The 25,361-nt window shown below is 40.3% G+C and overlaps 1 protein-coding gene across 2 annotated transcripts; it reads right to left on the minus strand.

The window, feature by feature from the left end:
* Positions 1-789: 789 nt before the first annotated feature.
* Positions 790-25,235, minus strand: RNF20 (ring finger protein 20). Of its 2 annotated transcripts, none has more exons than XM_007456392.1 (20): positions 25,201-25,235; positions 23,921-24,075; positions 18,615-18,782; positions 18,361-18,508; positions 18,026-18,208; positions 14,583-14,701; positions 12,204-12,350; positions 11,952-12,029; positions 11,625-11,744; positions 10,114-10,293; positions 9,021-9,156; positions 8,576-8,697; positions 8,068-8,438; positions 6,713-6,830; positions 5,744-5,893; positions 3,978-4,190; positions 3,304-3,429; positions 2,996-3,136; positions 2,148-2,249; positions 790-1,892 (listed from the first exon to the last, which is right to left on the minus strand). In XM_007456392.1, the coding sequence occupies exons 2-20, from the start codon at positions 24,047-24,049 to the stop codon at positions 1,716-1,718; spliced, it is 2,928 nt and encodes a 975-aa protein (XP_007456454.1). In that variant the 5' UTR covers positions 24,050-24,075; positions 25,201-25,235; the 3' UTR covers positions 790-1,715. The 2 variants fall into 2 exon arrangements, with proteins under 2 accessions (XP_007456454.1, XP_007456453.1); XM_007456391.1 differs by having other exon boundaries at positions 25,147-25,205.
* Between the last annotated feature and the right edge of the window lie 126 nt (positions 25,236-25,361).

The raw sequence follows: 25,361 nt of genomic DNA on the forward strand, positions 1-25,361 counted from the left end.
AGCCAAGTGTCATAAACAATTAATATCCAAACCCAAACCACTAGCTGCCCAAATAGTCTGTTTGCCCTCACAAGTTTCCTTATAAGACGAGAACAGTAAGGGGAAAGTGCCCTATTAATGAATGCAAAGGCACCGTGTATCCTGAAGCAGGGCCAGACCCCCCCCTTATGGCTGTGTGTGTGTGTTGGGTAGGGGGGTGGGGGGATCGAGAGGCCCGTGACCTCTTTGATGACACTGTAAGGTTTCTCAGTTAGACTCATTTATTAACCCATTCCACATGACTCTGTAGAACCCATCGCAAGTCCTTCTAATTACAGGTAGTGACCACAAAAGGACACGCAATTTGTCCTTACCCATCTTCTAAGACAGGTAGTGATCAAGAAGGGATCCATTTTACACAACCCCTTACCAGAGATAGAGAAAACCTCTGGTTTTCTGGTTACTATAAATCTTATACTTCAAGAACTCTCAAACTAAAGTGCCAGGCAGTCTGATACCCTCTAGAAAACAAATCACAATCTCTTACCCCCATAGCGAACTATGAGAGAGAACTAAATAGTCAAGTAAACCATTATATTTTAGGCATAATCTCTCCCCAGAATAGATTCAATAAAACAACTGGGAGAAAAGTGCTTCAATTAGTCAGAGAAATAAATACTTTAAACAGAGCTAGCCCCTTAATCTAAGTTGATTATTTCTGTTCAAGAGAATTCAATTCTAAAACAGCAGGTATAAAATCAACTAATACTGACAAATAGAAAAATTTCAAAGGAAAACATGAACACAAAAGCAAACTGAATCCTGCTTTAATTGAAGCTTGTGGAGTATAAAGTCCTACAGAAACATTACAGAGAATCTTTTGGAAAACAGGAGTGACGACAACCCCTGTGGAGAGGCAGATGAGAGTAATTCATAGTTCACCAAGGCCTCCCTGTATCGAGAGCCCAGGGTACCCAGAAGATCTCTTCACCATCGCAGCCCTGTGCCCCATCCTCTCCAATCTTGATTTCATTATAAGATAAAAGGGGCTATAGTATTTGAAATTATTCTGGCCTCGACAAATTTAAAGGCATCAATGAGTAGAACATTCAAAACTTAAGTAACTGTAACAAGGAGGCCAGCTGACCTTAACAAATTACTTAGCTAGTGAACAGGAAATGGATTGAATCATCCCGGACATAAATTTCATTAAGGCTTCAAACTATCCAGGAATAAGTAGCATGATGATACCATTTTATAATCCAAGTTTACAAAAAGTTTACTGCCCACATCAAGTACTGTTTATGCCTGCAGACAGCTTATTTCTAAAAGATCACCGCCCACTGCAAGTAGCCATGTGTCTCTACTCTTGTTTCTTTCTCTGTGTCAAAAATACCAGTTTGGCTTCTTCAGGAGGAATGGACAATCCAAGATTATACAGTAAAAGCCTGAAGATGTTGAAAAGTCTAAAGGCAGGAAATACACAAAGCTGGTAGGGAAGACAAAGAAAAGTTGTTTCTAATTCATTCTAAAACCCAAGACTTGCATTACCAGTCCTTTCCTCCCGAAGTCACCTAGGTATTAGTGAGGAGAACCCAGACGTGAAGTCTGTGAAGGAAAGGGAGTTGACGGACAAGCTGCCCTGTGCGTGACAGTCAAGGAGAGAAGAGGTAGAGGTTTGGTGGTTAATGACTAAGTGCCTGTCCAGCCTGTCCCTCTTCTTCTCTTGGCTTGGATCAACCAATGTAGATGCGATGGAAATCATTGGCACCAAAAGCAGCATTACACTTGGGACATTTGCGCTGGCGGGTGTCATAGCGGGTCTTCACACACTCAAAGCAGAAAACATGAAAACACTTGGTAAGTACAGCATCCTTTTTACGCATGTTGCAACACGGACAGGTCAGGCGTGCCTAGAAAAAAAGAAATCAGAGTCAGAGCAACCATAAAGGTTTATGACCCAAATGGCTCTTATATATAAGCAAAAAATCCACTAAGCACTAAGACAGTAATAGCACTGCACGCCCCCCACCACACACACACATAATAAAGCATTCTCTGTTACCTTCAAGTAAAGAGGTTCAGTATTTATTATCCTAATCTGTTAGTAGGCCACTGTAGGCCAAAACAAAAAAACACACACAAATCACTGACGCAGTTTTTCTAACCTTGTAATCCTTAATCTCCTCCATCAGAATCTCATCACATTTGGGTACATTGTCTGGTTTCTTTGTGGTCTCCAGCTTCCTTCGAAGTCTAGAGATGTCCTCCTGTGGTGGGATAGCGTACCCATTACACACTCCCCCAGATCTGTCATTTTTGAGAAAAATTAATTGCTCCAACCTGAACTTTCTGTTGCAGAAAGAAAGGACTTTCTGTCCTTTCATGCCTAACTATATTTTAGGAATGTAGAGAATTGCAAATGACAAGCTATTTTCTTTTTTTTCGGAACACGCAACCACAACCATATCACCAAACTTCAGTTGCATCTAACTACTGTCAGTTCAGTTCTGTGAAACTCCAGTCTAAGTTTAGAGGGATTACATTTTAAAAAAAGAAAAAAAGATGAAAACTTGATAGGCCACCTTATTTTAAGGCAATTAGTTTTTAGGCTGAAGATAGATTGGATCAGAATTTACAGATTTACAGATAAGTATAGAAAGGCATCATGAGAAACAGTTGGCATGCAAAAAATAGAAGAAATTATAGAAGAATTTAAAGAAGAACTTTAAAATTCTCTAGTGTTTTTTTTGCTGCTACTTCTTTACGATTTCACTAACTCATTCATTTAAATAAATAAGTATTTATTTCATGCCCATTAGGTGGCAGGCACCATGATAGGCTTTGGGGATAGTTTTCAGTGAAGAAAGCAGACTCCATCTCTTCACTCAAGGAACTTACAGTTAAATAGGAAATGACATATTGATACAATAGACCAATGACTCTTTTGTAACATAGGTCATCTTGGAGCTCAGAAAATACCTAAAAGGCAAAAAGTGAAGAAAAAACAACTGACCTGGGCCCGTTTGAAATTGAACATATCTTTTTCTTTGGTGACACTGTTCTCCACAATCTCATCCTGAAAATCATGTAGCTTCTTTTGAGCCAACTCCAACTGTGCTTTGAGGTCATCTGCAAGCTGGGCTGCCTCCATTGCCTATGAGGGATGTATGAACAACATTATCTTATCACCACTTATTTCCAGTGAGACAAAATGTTACCAAGCCCAAGGAATAAATTGAACCTGTAATTTCATCAGTGTTAAACTTATTTGTTCCTCTGAAGACTAACTGTCACTTTAGAGCACAGAGTAATCGATCATACCTTGCGTTTATTCATCTCTAAGGCTTGGGTCCTAAGACCCAGCTCCTTCTCCCCTGTGCCAATGTTGCTTTGTAACAGATGCTCCTTCTCTTCCAGTTTCCTCACTACCTGTAACTGGGCATCAACCTTAGGAAAAGAAAATCACATTTTAACACAAACAGGAAGGAAAAAAACAAAAAATCGACTAGGCTCTGTTAATCCACAGGCCCACAAAAGAGAATCTGTTAGAAAACACGAACTATTACTGATTTTATCCATGAACCCTTCAAATCACGTGCAAGACTATGGTAATTCTCTCATCCCAACGTTCAGACGTGATCAGGTAACCACTCTTACAGCTCCTCATAAAGCCTTCCAGAAATTTTTAAGATACACAGCACGTGCACACAAAGACATACACATTCTCAACACAAAAGGGATGAATAGATGAATCTCTTAATGATATATTTAAATATTTTTCCTTATTAGCAGATCCACTTTTGTTTAAACAGCTGCACTGTACTCCTCTGTAGGGATGTATCATTTATTTACCAGTACCCTAATCATGTACGTTAATTTTGGGGAGTTTTTCCTATTACAAAAAATGCCACAATAGTCATTTTTTTACTTGTGTCTTCGTGTAGAAAGCACCCTATTTCAAAAGGATTCTGGAAAGCTTTTTGCATTCTAGTTACCTGAGTCTTCAGAGTCAAAACCTGGTCTGCCAGCTCCTCCTTCTCTTCTTTCAGCAGCTTATGGATCTGATTGGACTTGATACGTTCTGACATGAGCTTGAAATTTGCATCATCCTTCTCCCTCAACTGCTGCATCAAACGGATATTTTGCTCCTGCATGTCTTCAAAGGCCTGGCCTGTGACGTCCATCTCAGAGAGCAGAGCTTCTTCCTCCTAAAATAAGAAAGAAGAACCTTCATTTTAATAGAATCTTCTAACTCCAAAGAAATGCACACAGGAAACTAAACTTTTCTACTGTTGTTATGGAAATAACCTAGTGACAGAGAAGACAGTTTTAAGAAGCTTAGTTTTGTCACTAGGTTATAGCCCTAGGAATCTGAAGCCATTGGCATTGATTGTTGGTCTGATGCTCATTAATTGATCCGTATTTGAGGTCAGCTGAAGCAGACTAAAATTATACACACCATTATCTAGCAAACTGATCAAGTAGGAGTTGGTTAAGAAAATTTCTATCATAAAACCTCACATTTTCTCATACTTTTCCACAATTATAATACTGACTTGAATCTACAGACTTTTCAACTCTGAAAACATCTGTTTCATAACAATCTGATAGGTGAAAAACTGAATGTAAAAATAGTTTTAATTTACATTTGTCTTATTATAAATTACACTGAGCATCTTTTCATACGTTTGAGAGCGATTTGTTTTTCTATGAATTATTAATATCTTTTGTCTGTTCTTCTATTGGGCTTTTGGGTTTCCTTCCCTATCATTTTTTGGGGATTTTTAAATATATATTAGAAAGATAAGCCCTTTCATGATAAGAGTTAGAAATTTTTTTCCAGGTTTCTCATTTACCCTTTGGCTTTGCTGCCATGTAGAAGTTTTATGTGGTTTTTTTCATAAGTCAAAATTATCAATCTTATCTTTCATATTTTTTAGACTTTTACTAAGAGTTAGAAAGGTCTTCTCCACTTCAAATTTTAAAAGAAATTTATCTGTTTTCTTCTGGTTCGTTTATGGATTTCTTTAACATTATAAATATGTTCCATTTGGAAATTATATTAGTGTAGAGTGTTCAAATATATCTCCAACTTTTTTCCAAAATTATTTTGTTTTTGCCCACCACATTTAATCGTCTTCCTTTTCCTTGCTGATTTAAAACTGTATCTTTTACACATATTAAATCACCATGTGTACTTTGGTTTATTTATGTACCTATATGGTTTTTCCAACCATTTTTGGTATCTTTATTATCGAAAGTTAATAAAATCCATTGGGACTTAAAAATAAAGAAATATATGTTCCTTATGAGAAGGGGACAAGTCTCTATAGTTCTATGATCCAGAAACCACTACAGTTGACATATTGGTTATTTATTTGTAACCTATTTGGGGAGCATGTTTTTCTTGGTTTCATGTATTTATAATCATAATGTGTATAAAATTTTGTATCTTTTTATAAAATTTTATATTCATTACACCCCTGATTGCAGATCAGCAGAGAAACGATACATCCCTAAAGAAACAGTTTTTGAATAACTGGCTATCCATTTGAAAACAGAAGTAAATTTCCTTCCTCACAAATACACAAAACAAAGTAACTGAAGGATGAGAGACTTCAATGTAAAAACAAACATATAGGAGAAAAAAATATTAACCAAAAAAAAAGACTGGAATGACAGGGCAAATTTCACTGTCAATAACTTACTTAACAAGTAAAATTTACTTAAAAAGCTCATTAAATAAAGAAAGTACGCCCACCTGCTTGGCCATGGCCAGCTTCTTCTGCAGGTATTCTATCTGCTCCTCTACTGCCCGGATCTTCCTCAGAGCATCTTCATCAGCCATTTTCTTGTTCTCTTTTTTCTCCTTATCCTCCAGATCTTTAAGTCTTTGCCTTAAATCTTCCAACTATAGGAGGAAAGAAATCACACAACAAGAAAAACAAAAAAGCTATAATACAATTTCAAAAATCAATTGATACTGTGCACAGATGGAGGGCCCATAACACCAAAAGAACCTTTATAGGATTATGGAAGGAGACAAATGATACACTAGGGCACTACATCACAACCCTGCTTTAACATCACGCCATTCCAACATCACACGCTTCTGCAAGCGGCATTTTTCTTTTTTTTTCTTTTTTTTTTTGCAGTACGTGGGCCTCTCACTGCTGTGGCCTCTCCCGTTGCGGAGCACAGGCTCCGGACGCGCAGGCTCAGCGGCCATGGCTCACGGGCCTAGCCGCTCTGTGGCATGTGGGATCTTCCCGGACTGGGGCACGAACCCGTTTCCCCTGCATTGGCAGGCAGACTCTCAACCACTGCACCACCACGGAAGCCCTGCAGGCGGCATTTTTGAGGAGTGCAAATGTACTTTTCTTTAGAATAGTTCTCACCCTTTTTTTTCCTAGGCTCCCAATTTTAAAAGAATAAGGCATTCTTCCCAAAAGTAACCAGAAAAAGAAAATCAGTATGACAATGATTTATATGGCACAAAGGGGAACAAAAAGTTTGAAAAGGTTACTCCTATTCCCCGTAATTCTGATATACCTTATCACCTAGTGGAAAATCTGGAAGTCTCTATATTAGATGGTCTTTGAAAGGGAAGAAAATGTTGCTAAGTCTTAAATGCTAACTTTAAAGAAACTACAGCCTTCACAAGTGTGAAGGAAAATCCCACAAATGCAAGATTTTGACCAGAATGACAGGTAATGGCAGATTAGATTACCTCTCCCTTAGACTTCTTTTCAGCTGCCATTAGCTGAACCTTGTCTCTCTGTTCCTTTGGGGCAGAGCGGTACATATCTAGTAATAGTTTCATCTCCTTTTGGCTCTCCTGTGCCTTCCTATGATGAGGGTGGTAGAGGGGAATGGTGTAATGAGAAAACAAAGGGCATCAGAGCAAGGGAATTTTGAATTATGCAAAATATTTTACAACAGTTCTATTTTACACTTTATATAACACATCTAAAAGACAAAACTTTTGCACAGACTATCAAGAGATTTCTGGATACACTCAGAAAGTATAGAAAAGTTTGTATAAAAGACTCATTTCTCCCATCAGATCAAGTTCTCCAACATAGTTATAAAATAAACACTTTTGGCACTTGTTAAATAGGCAAAGTTCTGGGGCGCCACACTTAGAAACTGAGACTCTGTAGGTCTGGGATGGAGTCCAGGAATGTGTTTTAAGTAAGTCACCCAAATAATTCTGATACCGCACTTGGAGGAAAAAAAATTGCCTTAAAGAGAGCAAGAGGAAGAGAGAAAAAAAGGGAGAAAATGCAAAGTTTAAAATATACTGCTATTCCTAGATTTGACATTTGAGTGATTAACCATCGGCTAAAGGCTAAAACTTTATCTTACTAAATTTTCGAACCTCTTAACTATCCTTTTATATACCAAAGAAGTTCAAATGTTTTGAGCTCAGTGGTCCCTTAAATCCAAACATCAATAAAGTCTCAACCATGACCAATGGGGAGCAAGAAGGAACCGGTTCTATCAGAAAAGGTACGGCTGAGCAGGATGAGAAGTGGCGATATGTGAGATTACGGCAGTGTTTCTTGACTTAAAGGTCTGTCTTACCGTTTCAATGCCTGTAGGAGTAAACCTCCTAGAAATCTCTTAAAATGATCTGATATACACACAGACTACTTAACTGTCAGGCAAAGAGATCAATACTGTTCAAGTTATAGCGACACATATTCTACCTACTATAATTTAAATTATAATTAATGCCAACAATTTGCCCAAATCTAGTAAACAGCAGTCTTTACTTCCAATAATTCTCATGAGTGTTACCTCAATCATGACATCCTTTTCCTTAATTTGGATTCATGAAGAATAAGGCTACAACAATGGGGTTTACTGAGACCTGATCACTGAACCAGAGTATACAATAGCCACACAGGCCACTGAAGTTGTACACTTGATCAAGAATTGAGACCACATTAATTGTACATTTAGTTACACCTGATACATTACAATTATTGAATAAGCCATGCCATCATTCAAACATTTCATGCACTATGTCCTAACCTTAGCTTTTGAGTCAGAAACAGTTACTCTGAACATTGCTCTTACTTGAGTTCAATCTTCAATTGTTTGATAATTTCTGCTTCCTTCTTCCTTCCATCATCATGTTTCCCTTTCTCTTTATCCTTAGCAGAATCTCTCTCTTTTTCTGACTCTTTTAGTTTCTGTTTCTCTCGTTCCCTCTCCTTTTCTTTCTCCCGCTCTCTTTCTCGCTCCCTCTCTTTCTCCCTCCTTTCTCGTTCTCGCTCTTCCTCGTCGCGTTTGGACTTAATTTCGTTGACTTCCTCCTGAGATGCCTTCGATGCGATGGACTGGGCAGACAAGTCCTCAGGATCTTGTTTCAGCTCTGCAGGCTCGTCCTTAGGGTCCTCAGTACTGGACTGAGACTGCAGGAGGGCACTCCCACTGCGCAGCCGTGTCTGGGAGGGCAGAGAAAGGAAAGCAGCACCCACACTTACTTAGTGGTCACTTGGTGGTGACCACACCACTCTCCTCACCCCAAGACAGCTTTGCAAACTTAACAGAAAATAATACTTATTCTCCTCCTCCTGGTTACCTTGTTCAGGTCAGACTGGGCTTCTCTCAGTTTCCGCTTATACCTTAGGACCTCCCCTTTCAGCTGGTGATTGTGATTCTGGAGACTACTGATGAGGTGGCGCATCTCCCGGTTTATGGGGCCTTAAATACAGCAATAGCAATGTCAGGAAGAAGTATGACAAGGGCAAAGGCACAAGGAGAGAAAGTGTAGAACACATGAGGGACCTCTGAGAAACAGGGAGAATTGACAAAAGGAAGATTCCTTCTCAGAAGATGAAAACAAAACTGGCCAATCTGAGTTAAAAAACAAGCACCCAGGCTGTAAACCAAAATGAATGACAGGATTTGAATTAAGGTTCTTTAGGACTTCTGAGCTCCATAACAAACCCTGGTGACCACGCTGTGTCTTTCAAGGAAGGCATGTGCAGCAGACGAACTACAGGGTGGAGCCAGAGTAACTGTACCTGCTTGTTCATTGGCAGCAAGGGTCTGCTCAAATTCTATCCTCAGCATTTCATACTCCTTGCGGACCTGGGCCAGTGTATCTTCTAGCTGGATCACTTCGGTCCTCAGCTTCTTATGAAGACTAACCTCATCTCGCTACACACAGAAAAAGGAACCAATCAAAAATTCTTATCAAAATGTGGACATGTCATCATATTCTATTACTGTTTCCTAAATTTGACCTATAAGGATCAAGATCCTTATCTACGTATACAGATCCTGGACCTATAAGGATCTAAGAAGAAAAAGAGAAAACATCAAGAAAAGAGGGATTACTCTGAAAAGTTCCAATTCAATCAATACTTAATGAGCACCAGACAGCTACAAAACACTGATCTGAGAACTAGCAAGAGACTCAAGAAATATAGGAAATGGCTCCTAACTGAGAATATTACAATCTGGCTGGAGAACTATAGAAGAAAACAGTATATAAACAGTAAAGTAAGATATACTCAACTCCTTGGCAGACACACAGTAAAAGACAAACTACTATAAACATAACCTTAAAGGCAATGGAAAATACAGAAGTGAACACAAGAATGAAAGTTTCTGCCTTAAAAAAATTATTTACATATGCCACTGTATGATATAATGGCTTGTAAGCAGTGATACAGCTTCTATACGCTATTCTCCCCAATGCACATAAGACTCCAGGCATACTAAACTATTTTTTTTACATCTGCTGTTCTCACTGCTGGGAATGCCCTTCTCCTATTTTTAGCTATCAGTAAACTTGTATTTATCCTTAAGAGTCATACTGAACTTTGGCAAGTGGAATCAGGACGGCTCCACAGTCAAATCAGATGTTCTGTGCCCTTTATCACTGCACCTTTTGGATATACTCTATTGCAAAACACTGCATTCTACTGGATACTGTTCTCCCCACTAGACTCTAAGATCTCTGATGGCAGGATGCCCACCATCTAGCAGAGTAAAGACCTACGGCCACTCCATAAATGTTTTCTGAATGAATAAAAGATTGAGCATAAGAGTAAAATTATAAAATTTATGAGGGAGGAAGCTTATATATGGAAGACAAAGCTAGGCTGTTACCTCAATGAGCTCAACTTGGCGTTGGTGGGTACCCCTGGTGCCATGAAGCAGGGTCCGAGCCTCATCCAAGTGGGCTTTCAACTGCAGGCTCTCGTTGTACAGGACAGAGAACTGTGACTGCATGCAGCGATATTCTGGTGTCTCCTTGACAACTTCCTCCACAGCACTCCGCAATTCCACCTTAGGAGGGCCCAAAGAAAAGAAAAGTCAGAAGCAGAATCTAGGATGCTAGCCTGGAAATAAAATCTTAAACTCTCTGACGTCTTGTGCAACTGAGACAAACTTTATGAAATCTATCTACCTATTCTTCTAGTTATATAAAATCTATCCTAACTTAAATTAGACCCTCCAAGAGGTGGGACCTGGCACCTGTATTCTTCCACCCAAGGATTGTTTTAATTGATCCATGTTTTACATTATGTGTCAACCCAGATCCAAGGACACTAGAAAAGCCCTATGAAATCTGTCAGATCTAGGGACAGAGAAGAGCACTGTGAAATTTGTCAGGATACTTATTTTAAGAACATAGTTGAGGACCCTAGCCACTAATTTGTTCTCTTTATTGACAGTCACAGAGAAAAATATTTTTGTTATTGTATCAAAAATACTTATGGGGCTTCCCTGATGGCGCAGTCCGCCTGCCGATGCACGGGACACGGGTTCGTGCCCCGGTCCGGGAAGATCCCACATGCCGCGGAGCGGCTGGGCCCGTGAGCCATGGCCGCTGAGCCTGCGCATCCAGAGCCTGTGCTCCGCAACGGGAGAGGCCACAACAGTGAGAAGACCGCATACCACAAAAAAAAAAAAACAAAAAAACTTATGCTTCTCCTAAGTAACTGTTTACTTTAATTACCCAAACACTTCAACTGATTCAACTCAGGTTGTTTTTGTTCTTTTTTTTTTTTTTCAGTTCAAACATCTTTATTCATATATTTACCTAGAAACAAATCAAATTATAAAAGATGGGTAGTTGTGACTGAAAGAGGGGTGGGAAGACTTTCGGAATCTACTTTCTTCCCCCCCCAGAACCAGGGAGAGAAAATTCTAATGGGCAGGTTTGAAATCCAACAGGATCACTGACCATGTTTCTTTCTCTGCTTTGGCAGTTAGAAACTGCAGCAGCACATTCTGTGGCCCACATTTGGCAATTACTGACATGGGAGTGGCCTACGTACTGTAGCTACATGCTTCTTGCATGTATCTTGTATACAAGCCCCATTTTTAAAACCCACTTTGGATCCTCACCCTAGTTCACCCTACTCCTCATTTTTTCTCAACAATTCTTAAGTTAGTGCACTTTGATTCAGCCAACGTATTTTTGTAGATTGCTTTAAATCCTTTTCAGAAAAGGCAGGGTACCAATATTAAGTATATATATAACTAAATAAATGGATATAGCAACAAAACTTACATTTTTCTTTTCCATAATAAATTATGACGGTTCACAACACATATGTGAGTTGATCAGCAAAAAGTTTCATTTTACTGCCCCTCAGAGTTGTGTCTCCTACCTTCAGCTTTTCATTTTGTGTAGTGACCTCCTCAAAATCTTGCCGAAGTTTCTCCAGCTCACAGTGACGGTTCTGAGCCAACTCTTTGTTCTCCTCAAGCTCCGCGTTCATTTCCTCAAACTGGAGAAAAGGAGGAAATAGCAAAATGAGAGTAAAGAAAAGGAATTTCTAAATCATTCCCATTCCTAAGCTTCCAGCTCCACTGATCCACTCTTCTAGCAAAACCCCACGTTGTCACTTGTGAACTTGTGAACACAATCCTAAGTACCTAACACAATACCTGACACCAGGTCAAAAAAACACACCCTTGGGGAGTCATGATTTTACCTTCCGGGCATTGATAGTGATTGTGCCGCCGTAGAGACTGCTCCCTGCACCGTATACTTTATAACCTTTTGAATTCACCTATGGAGAAGACAAAGATTCTTTAGTGAGAGGCCCTAAAATTTTAGTCTGATAACCAAAGTACTTTCAAAGAAGTCCATTTTTTCTCCAAGTACTACTACCCAAGTCCATCCTTTCTGAGTAGACTCCTTAAAATGATTCTAGTCTTCAAATTATGAATAAAACAGCACTTGCCCGTTCTAGGACTTCTACTAAGTGTCGATTGAGTCGTTGTTCCCTCTTTCGAATTTTGTCAATATCCCACTGCAGGTCGTCAATCATGGACTCCAGGACAGATACTCGTGACTCAGCTGTCTCCACTTTACTCTGCAACTTGGCGAACTACATCCCAAACACAGGGGTTCAGAAAAATACAGCAAAAAAAAGGCCAAGTTAGAAAAGGAATGCCTTATATCCCAAATCCCACAAAATTAACCCTTGCTTATGTGTCATTAAAGAAAAGGTTTAAGTAAAAGCTACTTCACCCTCTTCCCAACACATGAGTATAAAACTGAAATCACAGGTTTAACAGTTCTGGGTAAGTCACCATCATGAAAACTGTACAAGTCTATAAGAACTCTCACAAAGAAAAGACTACTTAAGATTCAATAATTTTTCTACCTCTGAGAAGCACCATTTCCCTATATAGACCACAAACCCATCAGAAAATATGTTTTTTAAGAGACAAAAGATAACATCCTTGATTTTACCAGACAAATATTTTAGGAGATAAAAATTCAAATATTTACTTAGAAAAGACAGCTATCTTTACCCTCTACTTTCCCTTCCCACATTCCAACAAATGATAATCCAAAGAGAATGGAAGGAAAACTTCCATTCTCTTTTTCAAGCTGAGCCCAGGGCAATCTAGAATCAGATGATATAAAGATACAAAAATCTATGTTGTTCTCTGCTTATTTAGGAGATATACACAGCTAATGCTATTTAATACTTTAATTATAAAACTGTTACATGTCCACATTAATCTACAAGTATCTTTTGTGTTGGTTTTAAAATATGGCCCCCAAATTCTTTGACAGTGCTCCCAACAAAAGGTGAGGTCACTGTCCCCTCCTCTTAAATCTGGGTCAACTTTGGTGACCCAGTGGAAATGATGCTACATAACTTCAAGGCTATGTCTGAAAGGCCATGCAGGTTCTGCCTGATATTCTTGAAACACTCATTCTCTGGAAGAAGTCAGCTGCCATGTAAGAAGTCCAACTGCCCTGAAACTTCCATGTTGGAGAGGCGACACTCCAGTGGACAACTAAGATGAGCTCTTAGCTGACAGGCAGCATCAACAGCCACCCATGAGTCGGGAGTTCCCTAGTGGCCCAGTGGTTAGGATTCAGTGCTTTCACTGCCGTGGCCCAGGTTCAATCCCTGGTCAAGGAACTGAGATCCCACAAGCCACGTGCCATGGCCAAAAAACCCCAAAAAACAAGAGAAAACAAAACAAAGAAACAACCAGCCGTGAGAGCCATCTTGGATATCAGCTCAGCTGAGCAGAGCAATATGTGTCTCCAACTTAGTAATGCTAAATGAGATTTGGGAAAGGGCTGGTAAAGGAAGACCTTTTCATCTTGGTAGCACCTAGCTTATGCCTTAAAACATGACAGAAAGTTATACTGATTTTTTTACTACACTCCAATTTCTTTATAAGCACCACTATACTCTAACCCCTTTGAAGGTTGATGAGAAGTATTAATAAACTTCCCAAATGATTCCCAGGCAACCAGCCCAGCATGCACCTTGGCACTGGAGTTTAGGAAAGAGGACATAATGAAGAACATAGGCTTTGAAGTTAAACAGACCTACATCCAAATCACAGTTCAATCACTTTCTGGCTGCATGCCCTCAGACCAGTCACCAGTTTCTTTGAATTTGTTTCCTTAGCAGTAAAATGAGAGTTATTTGACCATGAGAGATAATATTCGTAAAGTACTTAAGTGCTAGGCACTAAGTAAATGGTTAACTATTAACTTACCAATAAGCATAAGAGTTGGGTGGCCAAGCTAAGGTAGGTCAAATTTCAGCAGAAGGCTTATCACCACATTGTCTCAATCATTTTATACAATAAACAAACACCCAAATCTTGACATAGTTTGGTCGTGGCACTATGTGTGTCCAAGTTTGGATTGAAAACCCACATTCCTCAAGTTCATAGGTCATCATAAATGCAGTATTTCCTACTGCTCCATTCTCAGATAAATTTCTACCAACCTATTCCTCAGTAACACTGTACATGGTCTTTTATATTTGGAGTAATTTAATATTGGGGGGTTTGGTGTGTTGTTTTGCAAATCTCCATGATGGTAATTCTTCCTAAAAACTAAGATCCTAAAATGTCCACTTAAACAGAGGCAGAGTCAAGGAGAAACGTTCAATTATTTCCTTCCCTTAACCTTTACTCGGATTTTGATTTCTCAGAGCTGGTTGCTTTAACCTGCCCTGCACGCTCTTCAGTATAAAAACAGGCTTTCTAGAGTAAGATGCTGTTTGAAGCACTTAGTATTCTGAGTCAATGTCTGCCACAGGCCACTGGAAACTGCCATCTCCTTTCTGGTCAAGTACCTCCTGAGACATGGTGCAATGCTTCTCCTGAAGGAGGTCTGTCAATTCTTGTAGCCTCATGTCCTCTTGTGCAAGGAAGGAATTCAGCTCCTGCACTGCTTCCTCCACTATCAGATTATCTGAGGGAGAAGAACTGTACTTTAGTTTAGCATCTATAGTGTCAGATTTAACAACTGTGTATCCCACCAAAGCATTAACGTGCTATCTCACTTTATTTTCCTGAAAATTTCAAGAAGTAGGCTGGTTTTTATTATCTTCACATGACAGATTAAGAACCCAGGCTTGCGTAGAGGACTTAGTCCTCCGTTAAAGCACTTGCTTAAGGAAATAAGTAAACTTTGTGCTTCTGTAGAGGTAGACACAGAGGCAAGGTCACCTAACGCCCATCCCTTTCTATAAAATTAAAATGCCTTGAGAAAAGAAAAGGAGAGGTCCTATAACTTTATTCAGATAAGGCACAATCACCCCAAAAAACTGCATTTTAGAATTGTAGACAAGACAGAAGTATCTCCAATCAATGTCGGACTTAATAGCAATAAAATTCTATTTTCTAAGGCTGTCACAAATTCCTATTATTCACTAACACCAACATGAAGCATCTCTCTGTTGGGAGAGAAGGGAAGGGCAGGGCAGGGAGCAGTAATTTCCTTGTTCAAATGAGCACCTATAAAATCATGAAGAATAAAGACAAGAGCATAGAATTACTTATCATATTCTGGTATACTATGCCAGAGGCACTCCTGAGGCTCAAAAACCAAAGTGTGAAAAATAAAATAATGGTCATGAAGAACCTAGGGGCAAGACGGGAATAAAGACACAGACCTACTAGAGAATGGACTTGAGGATATGGGGAGGGGGAAGGGTAAGCTGGGAAAGAGCGAGAGAGTGGCATGGACATAAATACACTACCAAATGTAAAGTAGATAGCTAGCAGGAAGCAGCCACATAGCACAGGGAGATCAGCTCGGTGCTTTGTGACCACCTAGAGGGGTGGGATAGGGAGGGAGGGAGGGAGATGCAAGAGGGAAGAGATATGGGGACATATGTATATGTATAACTGATTCGCTTTGTTATAAAGCAGAAACTAACACACCATTGTAAAGCAACTATACTCCAATAAAGATGTTAAAAAAACAAAACAAAAACAAACAAACAAAAAAACCCAAAGTGTGCAGTACTATTTACAAAGAAGGTAGTAAATCTACAGAACTTACCATACCAAATTAGTGTGTTTAAAATCAGTCACAGATACTATAGCTGAAATCCAAATGTTAGTAAATGAAACCACATACTCTCGGGTTATATACTGCCCCTAGAGACAGTTATCAGGAAGTAAAATTGGCACCACTCTTAGAAACATAATACAGGTTGGTCATGCGGTGGCATTCATGGTTTTCAACCAAGATTACCCATCAGAATCACTTGTGGAACCTCTAAAATTAGATACCTAGGACCCATCCTATACTTACTAAATAAGAATAAACATGGGCAGGGCCAAAAAAGAGTATGCTCCGAAAACTCTCAAAGTGATTCTGATTCATAACCCAAGCTAAGAACTAGGGGCTGAATTTTAGTCCTCTTAATATCTTAAAATGTTGAGAACAAGGCCCAGAATACAATAAGAGCTCAATAAATATTTAGTGAATTAATAAACAAGCTGATAAATGTAATTCTTTTGAATCAAGGACCAAATAAACATGAGGAAAAAAATGAACCGCCAAAAGTTACAGTTGATGCTACAATTCATACTTTATACACCTTTATCTCTTAGAACGTTCAGCTTATCAATGGCAATTGCCTCCTATGTTATAAATAATAGCTTAGCAGTTTGTAACTTGTAATGAATGTTTTTGTTTTTTAACTTAAAGCCTACCTTAAAATGCATGCCAACAGAAAGAAAAAGTACTGTTTAATGTGCTACTCATTTTCGTTCCTTTTTAAATACAGCAATTCCTTTACTTGATGTTCATTTATAAAATCAAGTTTCATAACGACATAGCCTCTGCATATAGCATATTATCTGGTATACCATGCATACTGTATAAACCATAATGCATATGGTATATCCGTGTGGCATATTACTAATGTTTAATAATACCTTCTAACTATTCAAGTGGAGCCAAGGGAGAAAGGAGTAACATACAGCTCGGTTTACATTAGGTGACAGGGAAGATTTATAGCCATTCATTCACCATTATGTAAGCACCCACTAGACACCAGAAACAGTACTAGAAAATGGAGAAACAAAGAAGAGTGAGGCAAGGCACTGCACCAAGAGACATAGCTGAGCTGGGAACACACAAGTAGATGTAATATATGAACACAAAAGTCTGGGAGGACACGAATAATATTGTTTACAATGGCTGTCTTTGGAAAGTAAGATGGAAGGACTTGTGTAGTATACTTTATGTGATTTCTGATTTGTATATCTTAAAACAAGTATCTGTTATCCAAATAATAAAATACAGAAATACACAAACACCCTATTGGAAAAGCAAAGGAAACCTTTGCCCACAAAATATTCACAGGTCTTTAATAAGCCCAAGTATCTTAAAAAACAAAAGTACAGAGTAAGAAAATTCTTATTTTCCCAGCCAATGGTTCAACCTCCATTGCATTTGACATATTTCTTTCAGAAATGAAAGGCTAAACATCTTAATGACAATCAGAGAAATTAATATATTACAACTAGACCAGGATTGTTATTTAAAGCATGAAATCAGGGCACTTAAGAAGATGCAACCTGGACTTCCCTGGTGGTGCAATGGTTAAGAATCTGCCTGCCAATGCAGGGGACGCGGGTTCGAGCCCTGGTCCGGGAAGATCCCACGTGCCATGGAGCAACTAAGCCCGTGCACCACAACAACTGAGCCTGCACTCTAGAGCCCACGCGTCACAACTACTGAGCCTGCGTGCCACAACTACTAAAGCCCATGCATCCAGAGCTTGGGCTCCACAACAAGAGAAGCCACTGCAATGAGAGGTCCGCGTACCGCAATGAAGAGCAGCCCCCACTCGCCACAACTAGAGAAAGCCCGCGCGCAGCAACGAAGACCCAACACAACCAAAAATAAATAAATTCAAAAAAGAAGATGCAACCTAACTACACAAATACTTAACTACAATGAACAAATATAAATTTTTGCATTAAATCTAATTAGTTAACATAAAATAATACTTTTATTTCAAATAGACACTTTTCCATCCCTATAATATTTTGTTTTATCTTTTTAAACACTAAAATCTAACAATTCTAAAGCCTGAGTCAACTTTTTTTGAAAATATTAGAGATAACAGAAAAACAAACAACAAGGACATATTAAAACTGACTCCAAGAAATTTAATTAAAAATAAATATGTAAGTCTGAAAACTACAAACTAGCATACAAAGGTGAGTTCCTATTTCTCCCCCTCTGCTTCCAGTCTCCTGGTTTTTGCCTCACCTCCACTGTTCAGCTTCCGTGATAAGAGCTCCACTTTTTCTTGCAGTTTATCATAGACAGTCACAATCTGTGACACAGCTCGGCGGGAGGACTCCACGCGCTCCTGCAGCTGAGATTCCATCTCTTCACTGGAACTGCTGGCCAAAGTAGCAAGGAAAGAGAAAGCTGGCTCTTGCCCTTCCCCTGAGGACACAGGGGGAAAAAAGAAGCCCCTAATATTATAAAACTGGAAATATCAAAATCTATTTTTTCCCCTCCAGTGGAGAGCCTCAAAGCGAAGATGTACTTCAAACACCCAGAAAGCATGAAGTGGCAAATCCGCCACCAGCACTCACCTCTCTCTCGGTCATCTTTCCGTTCCTGATTGCTATCAGAGTCTGGTTCCGGCTCAGGCACAACAAGGGCTTTTCTTTCTGTGAGTAGGTCTCCCAAACCCTGCTCCAGATCATAACGTTTAAGGATGATACGGATGTTTTCATCAAACTGGAGGAGGGAAGGTACAGTTACGAAAATACACAAGGAAACAACTTTGGAAATAAAGAGTCTGCTAAGGAGAACTACAATGCTCAGATAAAAACAAGCTAGCTACCTGACTCCAGTACCGGTTGACGATCAATAGTGAGGCATCATCGGTGGCCTGTCTTCGTTCCAGTTTTTCAATGTGCTCACGGAGTTCATCTTCAATGGCTTGCCGTTGATCCAGCATTTCTGCCAGTTTGCGATTTTTGGCTTGCAGTGTTCGAATGTCTAACTCCTCCTGCCCCAGGAAACCAGTCTTATTAATCTCCATAAAGAAATTAGACAAGTCAGTGGCTAAACTCAACAGGGGCTAATATGTGCATTACTTAGTTCCTATGAAAAAAGCTATTTATTAACAAAAACTTACAGCAAATAATGGGATAAGAAGTAGAAGCAGAAGAAATAAATAAAGGTAAAGGTCTGTGATGATGGGAGGAAAGAATGACACACACAAATACACTAGAACCTTGACTTCACTCAGCTCACTGTTCTAGTCACATGTACATCCACAAAATACTGCTACTGTGAGGCTCCACCATCCAGCTAGATCACCCTCTACCCCAATCAATCAGCTATCTCCTAATCACTGCCCGTCATTTATTCAAGGCTTTGAAACCAGGTCCTTCTGTATCCCGGTCCCCGTCAATACATCTGGTGACTTCAATATACATGTGGATATGTACCTGTGTGGACAAACCATCCAATCCTCTAGCATCTACACTGTCAGCATTTTGAATTCCTTAACTCCAATGATTACTTCCTTCACTGTGCTTCAGCCAGACATTTCAAAAGCCACATCCTAGGCTTTTGTCATTATCTGGAACTGTGTCACATCTGAAATCTTAAATTCCAACTTTCCATTCTCTGAATAAAACCATCTTTCCAGATAGCTCATGCTCTTATCTCAATATACCAGTCTTCATCTGGATCTCCAAAATTTTGAATTTTCTCCTTTCTCCTCTGTCTCCACTATCTTCCATACCTTGACTATACCCTATAATACATTCCTTCAAACTCCTGCCTATCAGGTTCCTCAAGTTCTCTGCCTTTAATCTTTTTATTCTATCTCTGCGAACAAACCCCACTCTGAATTAATCCACGTATTAGACTATTCCATTCCTATACCCAGTATGCTGAGACTTCTAGATAAGGTCATTAAACCAGGGAGACTGGTGCCTTTATAAAATGAATTCTAACCTGAGCAGATCTTATCATTTGTCCGGAAATGTTTCTTTCTGGATCAAGTGATCTAGCTCCTGTTCTACACTGAGGCAACGTCAAACTACCAAACCCTGTCTCCTCTCACATCACACTAAACAGGTGACTTGGCCTCCGTTTTAAAGAGAAAACAGAAACCATCAGATGGAAAGTTCTTCAATTTCCCATCTCCTAAACCCATCCACACAACTTACCAACTTATGCCCATATTCTTAAAACCTCAACTTGTGCTGAGGATCCCATTCTCTTCTGTTTCTGCAAAAACGTCACTCCATCAGTAATTGTGTACCCCTCTCAGTATCTTTAACCTTTCTCTAAGAAAAGCTGGTGGGGGATGGGGGGGAGGGAGAACTTCAGACAAAGAAACAGCATGTCGAAATGATTACATTTTTACTTTACTGAGAAATTAATGAATATTTTAAAGTAAGAACCGTTTATTAGAGCACCAATTTCTTGTTTCACTTTTTACTTTCCTCTTCCATTTGGTTAAACAGTCTTGATACACCAAAACAGTCAACAGCTTCCCAACTGTACCAGTTTATGAATACTATTAATAAACTATATCTTTAACCTCTTTTCTGAGCATCACCTTTGCTCCACCTGAAACCTGGATAAGAACACTGTTTCCCTGCAGGCTTCTCCAGTGATGGCTGTTTCTCTCCCACACGCTTTGAAGCCCTGTGCCTGGAGGCAGGTGGGTGTCCTCCTTGCTCTCCACTGCCACTAAGCCATTATCCACTTTGCTCCCTAAAACCTCCTAGCTTTGCAGCTCATGCCATTGGTCTGGACCACCTGCCACCCTGCCTTGCTGCACTCACCTATAAATGCCCAGTTCACTTCCCCACATTTCCTGAAGATTTAGCACCTGGCTTGTCATCACTCTCTCCTATACCACTCATGTTGTACTTCTTACTGATTTCAATTCCCATATAGATGATCGTTCCTGTATCTCAGATCCTGTATCCTGACCTCCTCTCCTCCAATGATCTTGTCCTTTACCTCCCTCAGTCACCAAACTCCCAGTTATTCCTATTCTTGGTCTTAGCTGTACCTGGATGTTCTCTATAAACTCAATTTCAAACAACCCATTCTCTACAATTACCACCTGCTTTTCCAGCTCACTCTCTCTAGTTTATCAACTCCAACAATTCTTCAACTCCTCCAGGATCTATTATGCAATGCACTGGTCCTATACCTTCGTCCTGTACCTATGTCTTTCACTCCTCTCACTTCCTCGCTTCCTTAACAAACTTAAATTCCACGATCAATCACACTGTTTTATAAGCTTCTCCTCCCTTGCTCCATATCTGCCTGCTAAAAAACCCAATCCTGGTAACATTCAACTCTCCACCTACATCCATGAAGCTAAATGTGACTAGAAAAAATAAAGCACCATGCTGACTGGTCTCACTTTAAACTCATGCTCACAGACTCAGGTAGGTCCTCAGTGCTGCCCAGCAGCCCTACTCCCTCTCTCTAGTCCATTCTCTCTTCAAGATGACTACTTCCTACCTTCTCCTGTCTCTTCGTACCTACTGAAAAAAAACAGAAGCAATCAGAAGAGCATGTCCACATCCGTCTCCCACAACCCTCACTACTGCCCTGCTTACATCTGAACCCACATCCCTTGCCTTCCTTCTTGTCGATAAACCATCCCTCTCCTAGTTAAGGCCCATTCTCCCACTTGTGCGTCGTATTACATTCTTTCTTCTATTCAAGGACATCACACCAGTAACTGTCTTCTTTTTCTGCTACGTCATCAACTTTATCCTCTCTGGCAAATCATTTCATCAATAAATAAAAATGCTGTAATATCTCCTACTTTAAAAAACAAATTAAGAAAACCTTCCCTCAACCCCACATTTCCCTCTGGCTAAGGCCCCATTTTCTTGGTTCTACTTTACATCAATACTCCTCCAAAGCAACATCTCTGCCCTCTTTTCCCTTCTCTCATATTCTCTTAAGTTCACTGCAGTCAGGCTGCCATTGCCGCCACTCCACCAACACAGTTCTTGTCAAGTCTCCAGGGAAATTTCTAAGGCTAAATCTAAGTCTCAGTCCTCCCCTCGCTCAACCCATCAGGAGCATCTGATCAACTCCTTCCTGAAACACTTTCTTCTTTTGACTTCTCGGACCCTACTCTCTCTTATTCTCTGCCTACTTCAATGGCCCCTCTTCAATTAGTCTCTTCTCATCTCCTTGACGTGAAGGGTTGCAGTGCTACAGGGCCCTGTTCTCAGACTTCTTTATCTATGCTCATTCCTTATGGGAGAGCCTATAGTCTCATGGATTTAAATACCATTAAAAAAAAATAATGATTATCAAATGTACAGCTTTAGCCCAGATCTCTCCACAGACTGCAGATCACTTCATCCAACTACCTATCCACTCACAGGTCTAATAAATACTTCATACTTATATGTCCAGTTTCAAACTCATGATTCATCCCCCACAGCTCCCAGAAATCTGCTCCTCTCATACCCTTCCCTAGCTCAGTTAGTGAAAACTGCATACTTCCAAAATCCGGGGGTCATCGTGCCTCCTTCCTCTCATATACTTCACCCAATCCACGAGCAAATCTTGTCAACACTACCTCCACAGTGGCCCAAGCCATCATGATCCCTCAAGATTACGGCAACAGCCTCCTACATGTAGCAGACACTTGTGCGCCCCATGCCACGACCTGTCAGCCTTCCAGACTTCAGCACACCTACGGTGGACAGCTCCAGTCACCCTACCAGTGTCCCACTTCAAGCATACCTTGCAGTCTCAAAGTTTTTTCCTCCACAATCTCAGTTTGTTTACTACAGCAACCTCAAAGTGTAAAGGAGGAGTTACTGCCTTCAAGGGCAACCTTCAACCAACTGGGGCAGGATCAGTGGATACATGCCCCCAGCTCCCCACCCTTAGAGAGGGAGAGTGGGAGGGAGGAGAGGGAGAAGGAATGAGGAAACAATTTTGCTAACTTAACTCCTGCTTACAGCCCTTGCTCCCCTACAGTCTATTCTCCAAACCTAAGTCAGAGCATGTTACTCCCCTGCTTAAAACCTTCCAGGAGCTCCTCACGGCCTTCTGGATAAAGTCCAAAATGGGACGTGTGTTCGGTGCTTCCCTTAGCACATGTGGTTATCCCTGTGAAGAGCACGTTTCCCACTCTATTATGACAGTCTGTTCCCTTCTCAGTGCCAACCTACAAGCTGAAGCCCAGGGGCTGTCCTTAGGGTAAAGCACAGTGTCTGGCAAATAACAGATTCTCAACAAATATTTATTATTGAATGAATAAATGTCCTTGGGATGCATGACGTGAGACAGTGCCAAGACAAAAATCACCTCCTGGCAACAGGAGGCCGATGAACCCCAGACAACTTCAGAAATGATACTTATCAACAATTTACTCTGAATGTTCCTATTATTCTCTCTGATCCTCAATTTCAAAGAGTAGATGTGGTTTTGTAGGCTATACAAATGTTAAGCATTTTTACACCATATCACCATGGCTGAGCTCCAAAATACAGACTCCTGACCTATTATAGTGAGCTTCTGATGTCTAACGGACATATAACATTACTATAAGCTGTTGGTGTATAACAGTCTAATAAAACTGTCAACTCCATAACAGCAAGGACAATATCTATTTTATTCACCATTATAGCCACAATGTCTAGCCCAATAAAAACTATTAATAGTACATTACCATGTTAAAGGTAATATTCCTTAACAGGAACTCTTTTATTTCATCCTCTCAAAAACCCAGTGAGTTAGGTACTATAATTACATTTTACAGACAAGGAAATAAGAAGACACTCTCTCGGTGGTTTTGCTACATTGCTTCTTAGTACCTGGCACCTAAGTTTTCAGTGAATGAAAAATCAGTGTATAGCTCCCTCACTAAATACCTATAATGCTAAATACCTCAATGCTGTATCAGGGACCAGACTCTTCAGAGAACATAAACATACCTTTAAAAATAAAGATCAAATGTCAATATATTTCTTCTTCAGAAATGAGCAATGCATCATTTCATCTACTTCTGGCTGTTTTATTTCCCTCTTCTTTTCAAATCAATTTCCCTTACTCCAGAAGGCTTCCATAAATTATTACTTTCAGGTTGCCACTGACAGAAGAAAAACACACTCTCACAGCATTGTTTCCACATACCGTTGAAGAGACACCCCCAAGCTTAATTGTTTCCACCGTGGTCCCTGAGTCTTCAACAGCTGTCTTCTTCTCAGGAGGCACAGATGTGCCAGGCTCTCCAGCTGCTCTTTTATTTCCAATTCCTGACATCTTGGCACAAGATGATAGCTGCTTTCCTGGAGAGAAAAAAAAAGACAGAAACTTAGGTAAGTTTTGCAAAGAGAACTAAAGAGGGTCCACCTATGATGTAAAAACTAGCAGTTTTCCTGGCCAGTCCTTTAATCTGGATCCATTAATTCCACACTCAGCAACATGATCCTTAAGTTCCTCTTGGAAAGAGAAAAATTGTGGAGTAAGAGTCACAGCTGAATTTACAGAACTACAAATTTCTAAATAGGATGCCGCTAAGAAATAAGACAATGGGCAAAGGGTGAAGAGACCAAAAAAAATTTCAGGAATCTCATTTCCTGAAATGTCAACATCTGAAAAGTTCAGTTTGATTAGAAAAGAAGTTAATTCTATAGTGTTGGGAGAATCAGAGAGCTGAAAGAGACCTGGGAGATGTCTACTAAATTATTAATACTGGACAAGTCATTTATCATCTCTGAGCCTCAAGTTCCTAAACCAGAAATAACAACAATATAAGCTTCCTCTGCTCCTTATAAGGAATAAATAAGTACAGAAAGAACTCAGCATAATGCCTAGCATGAAGTATGCACTCAGAAATGCCAGCTCTCCTTCATATATTTGCAGTTTCTTCTCTATTTCCAAACACTCTCCCCACGAATTTGTGCAACCCTGTGGAAGCTAGACCTGGGTGTGAATCCCAGTTCTAACTTTTAGGGAGCCATGCTGCCTTGGAAGAGTGAGTTCTCCATACGCACAATGCAAGAGAACAGATATTCTGTCTGCCCTACTTGCCCCCCAAGGTTTTGGAGCTCATAGGAGGTGGAATAGATGCTAAAGCACTTTACTACTTTAGGAAATAGTCCTGCCATCATCGAGACTACACACTACTCTGCTTCCAATTCAAGCTCCAGGAGAAGGGTATCGGTGGCAGCAACCTGAGTGGGACCTCGCCTGGAGAGAGAGGAGCAGGACAAGGGCCTCAGTCCTACTCGAGGGGCCAAGGACCCCAGCCTCCGGATGGGCCAACTGCAGGCCCCGGAGAGGGAGGCCTGGGAGCGGGAGAGGGTGAAGATCCCATTGACTGCAGAGTCCCGTCCCACCCTTGTCAGAGATCTAACCTGAGTTCTTCCAACTTGTGCCGCCCGGGAGCGGAACTCTGGGCAGTTATTCACCAAGGTCCGCGCAGCACTCCCACCTTCCACCCCTTACCCGCAAGCGAAGACCAAGCGAGGCTTCCGGGAGGCGGGGCCAGGGAGAGGAAGAAGGGAAAGAAAAGAGGAAGTCGCTTCAACCTGGTGCAGTGGACCACAAGACCCAACCGGGCGGAAGTGAC

Source organism: Lipotes vexillifer, unplaced genomic scaffold (assembly GCF_000442215.2).
Source record: "Lipotes vexillifer unplaced genomic scaffold, Lipotes_vexillifer_v1.1 scaffold607, whole genome shotgun sequence".
Taxonomy (NCBI): Eukaryota; Metazoa; Chordata; class Mammalia; order Artiodactyla; family Lipotidae; genus Lipotes; species Lipotes vexillifer.

Excerpts from the sequence above, each read along its gene's own strand:
- RNF20 (XM_007456392.1), bottom strand. The coding sequence starts at position 24,049 with ATGTCAGGAATTGGAAATAAAAGAGCAGCTGGAGAGCCTGGCACATCT. Across the intron at positions 14,702-18,025 it reads ACGGAAGCTGAACAGTGGAG|ATAATCTGATAGTGGAGGAA; the intron begins GTGAGGCAAAAA and ends CTTCTCCCTCAG. Across the intron at positions 12,030-12,203 it reads TAGTAGAAGTCCTAGAACGG|GTGAATTCAAAAGGTTATAA; the intron begins GCAAGTGCTGTT and ends TCTTCTCCATAG.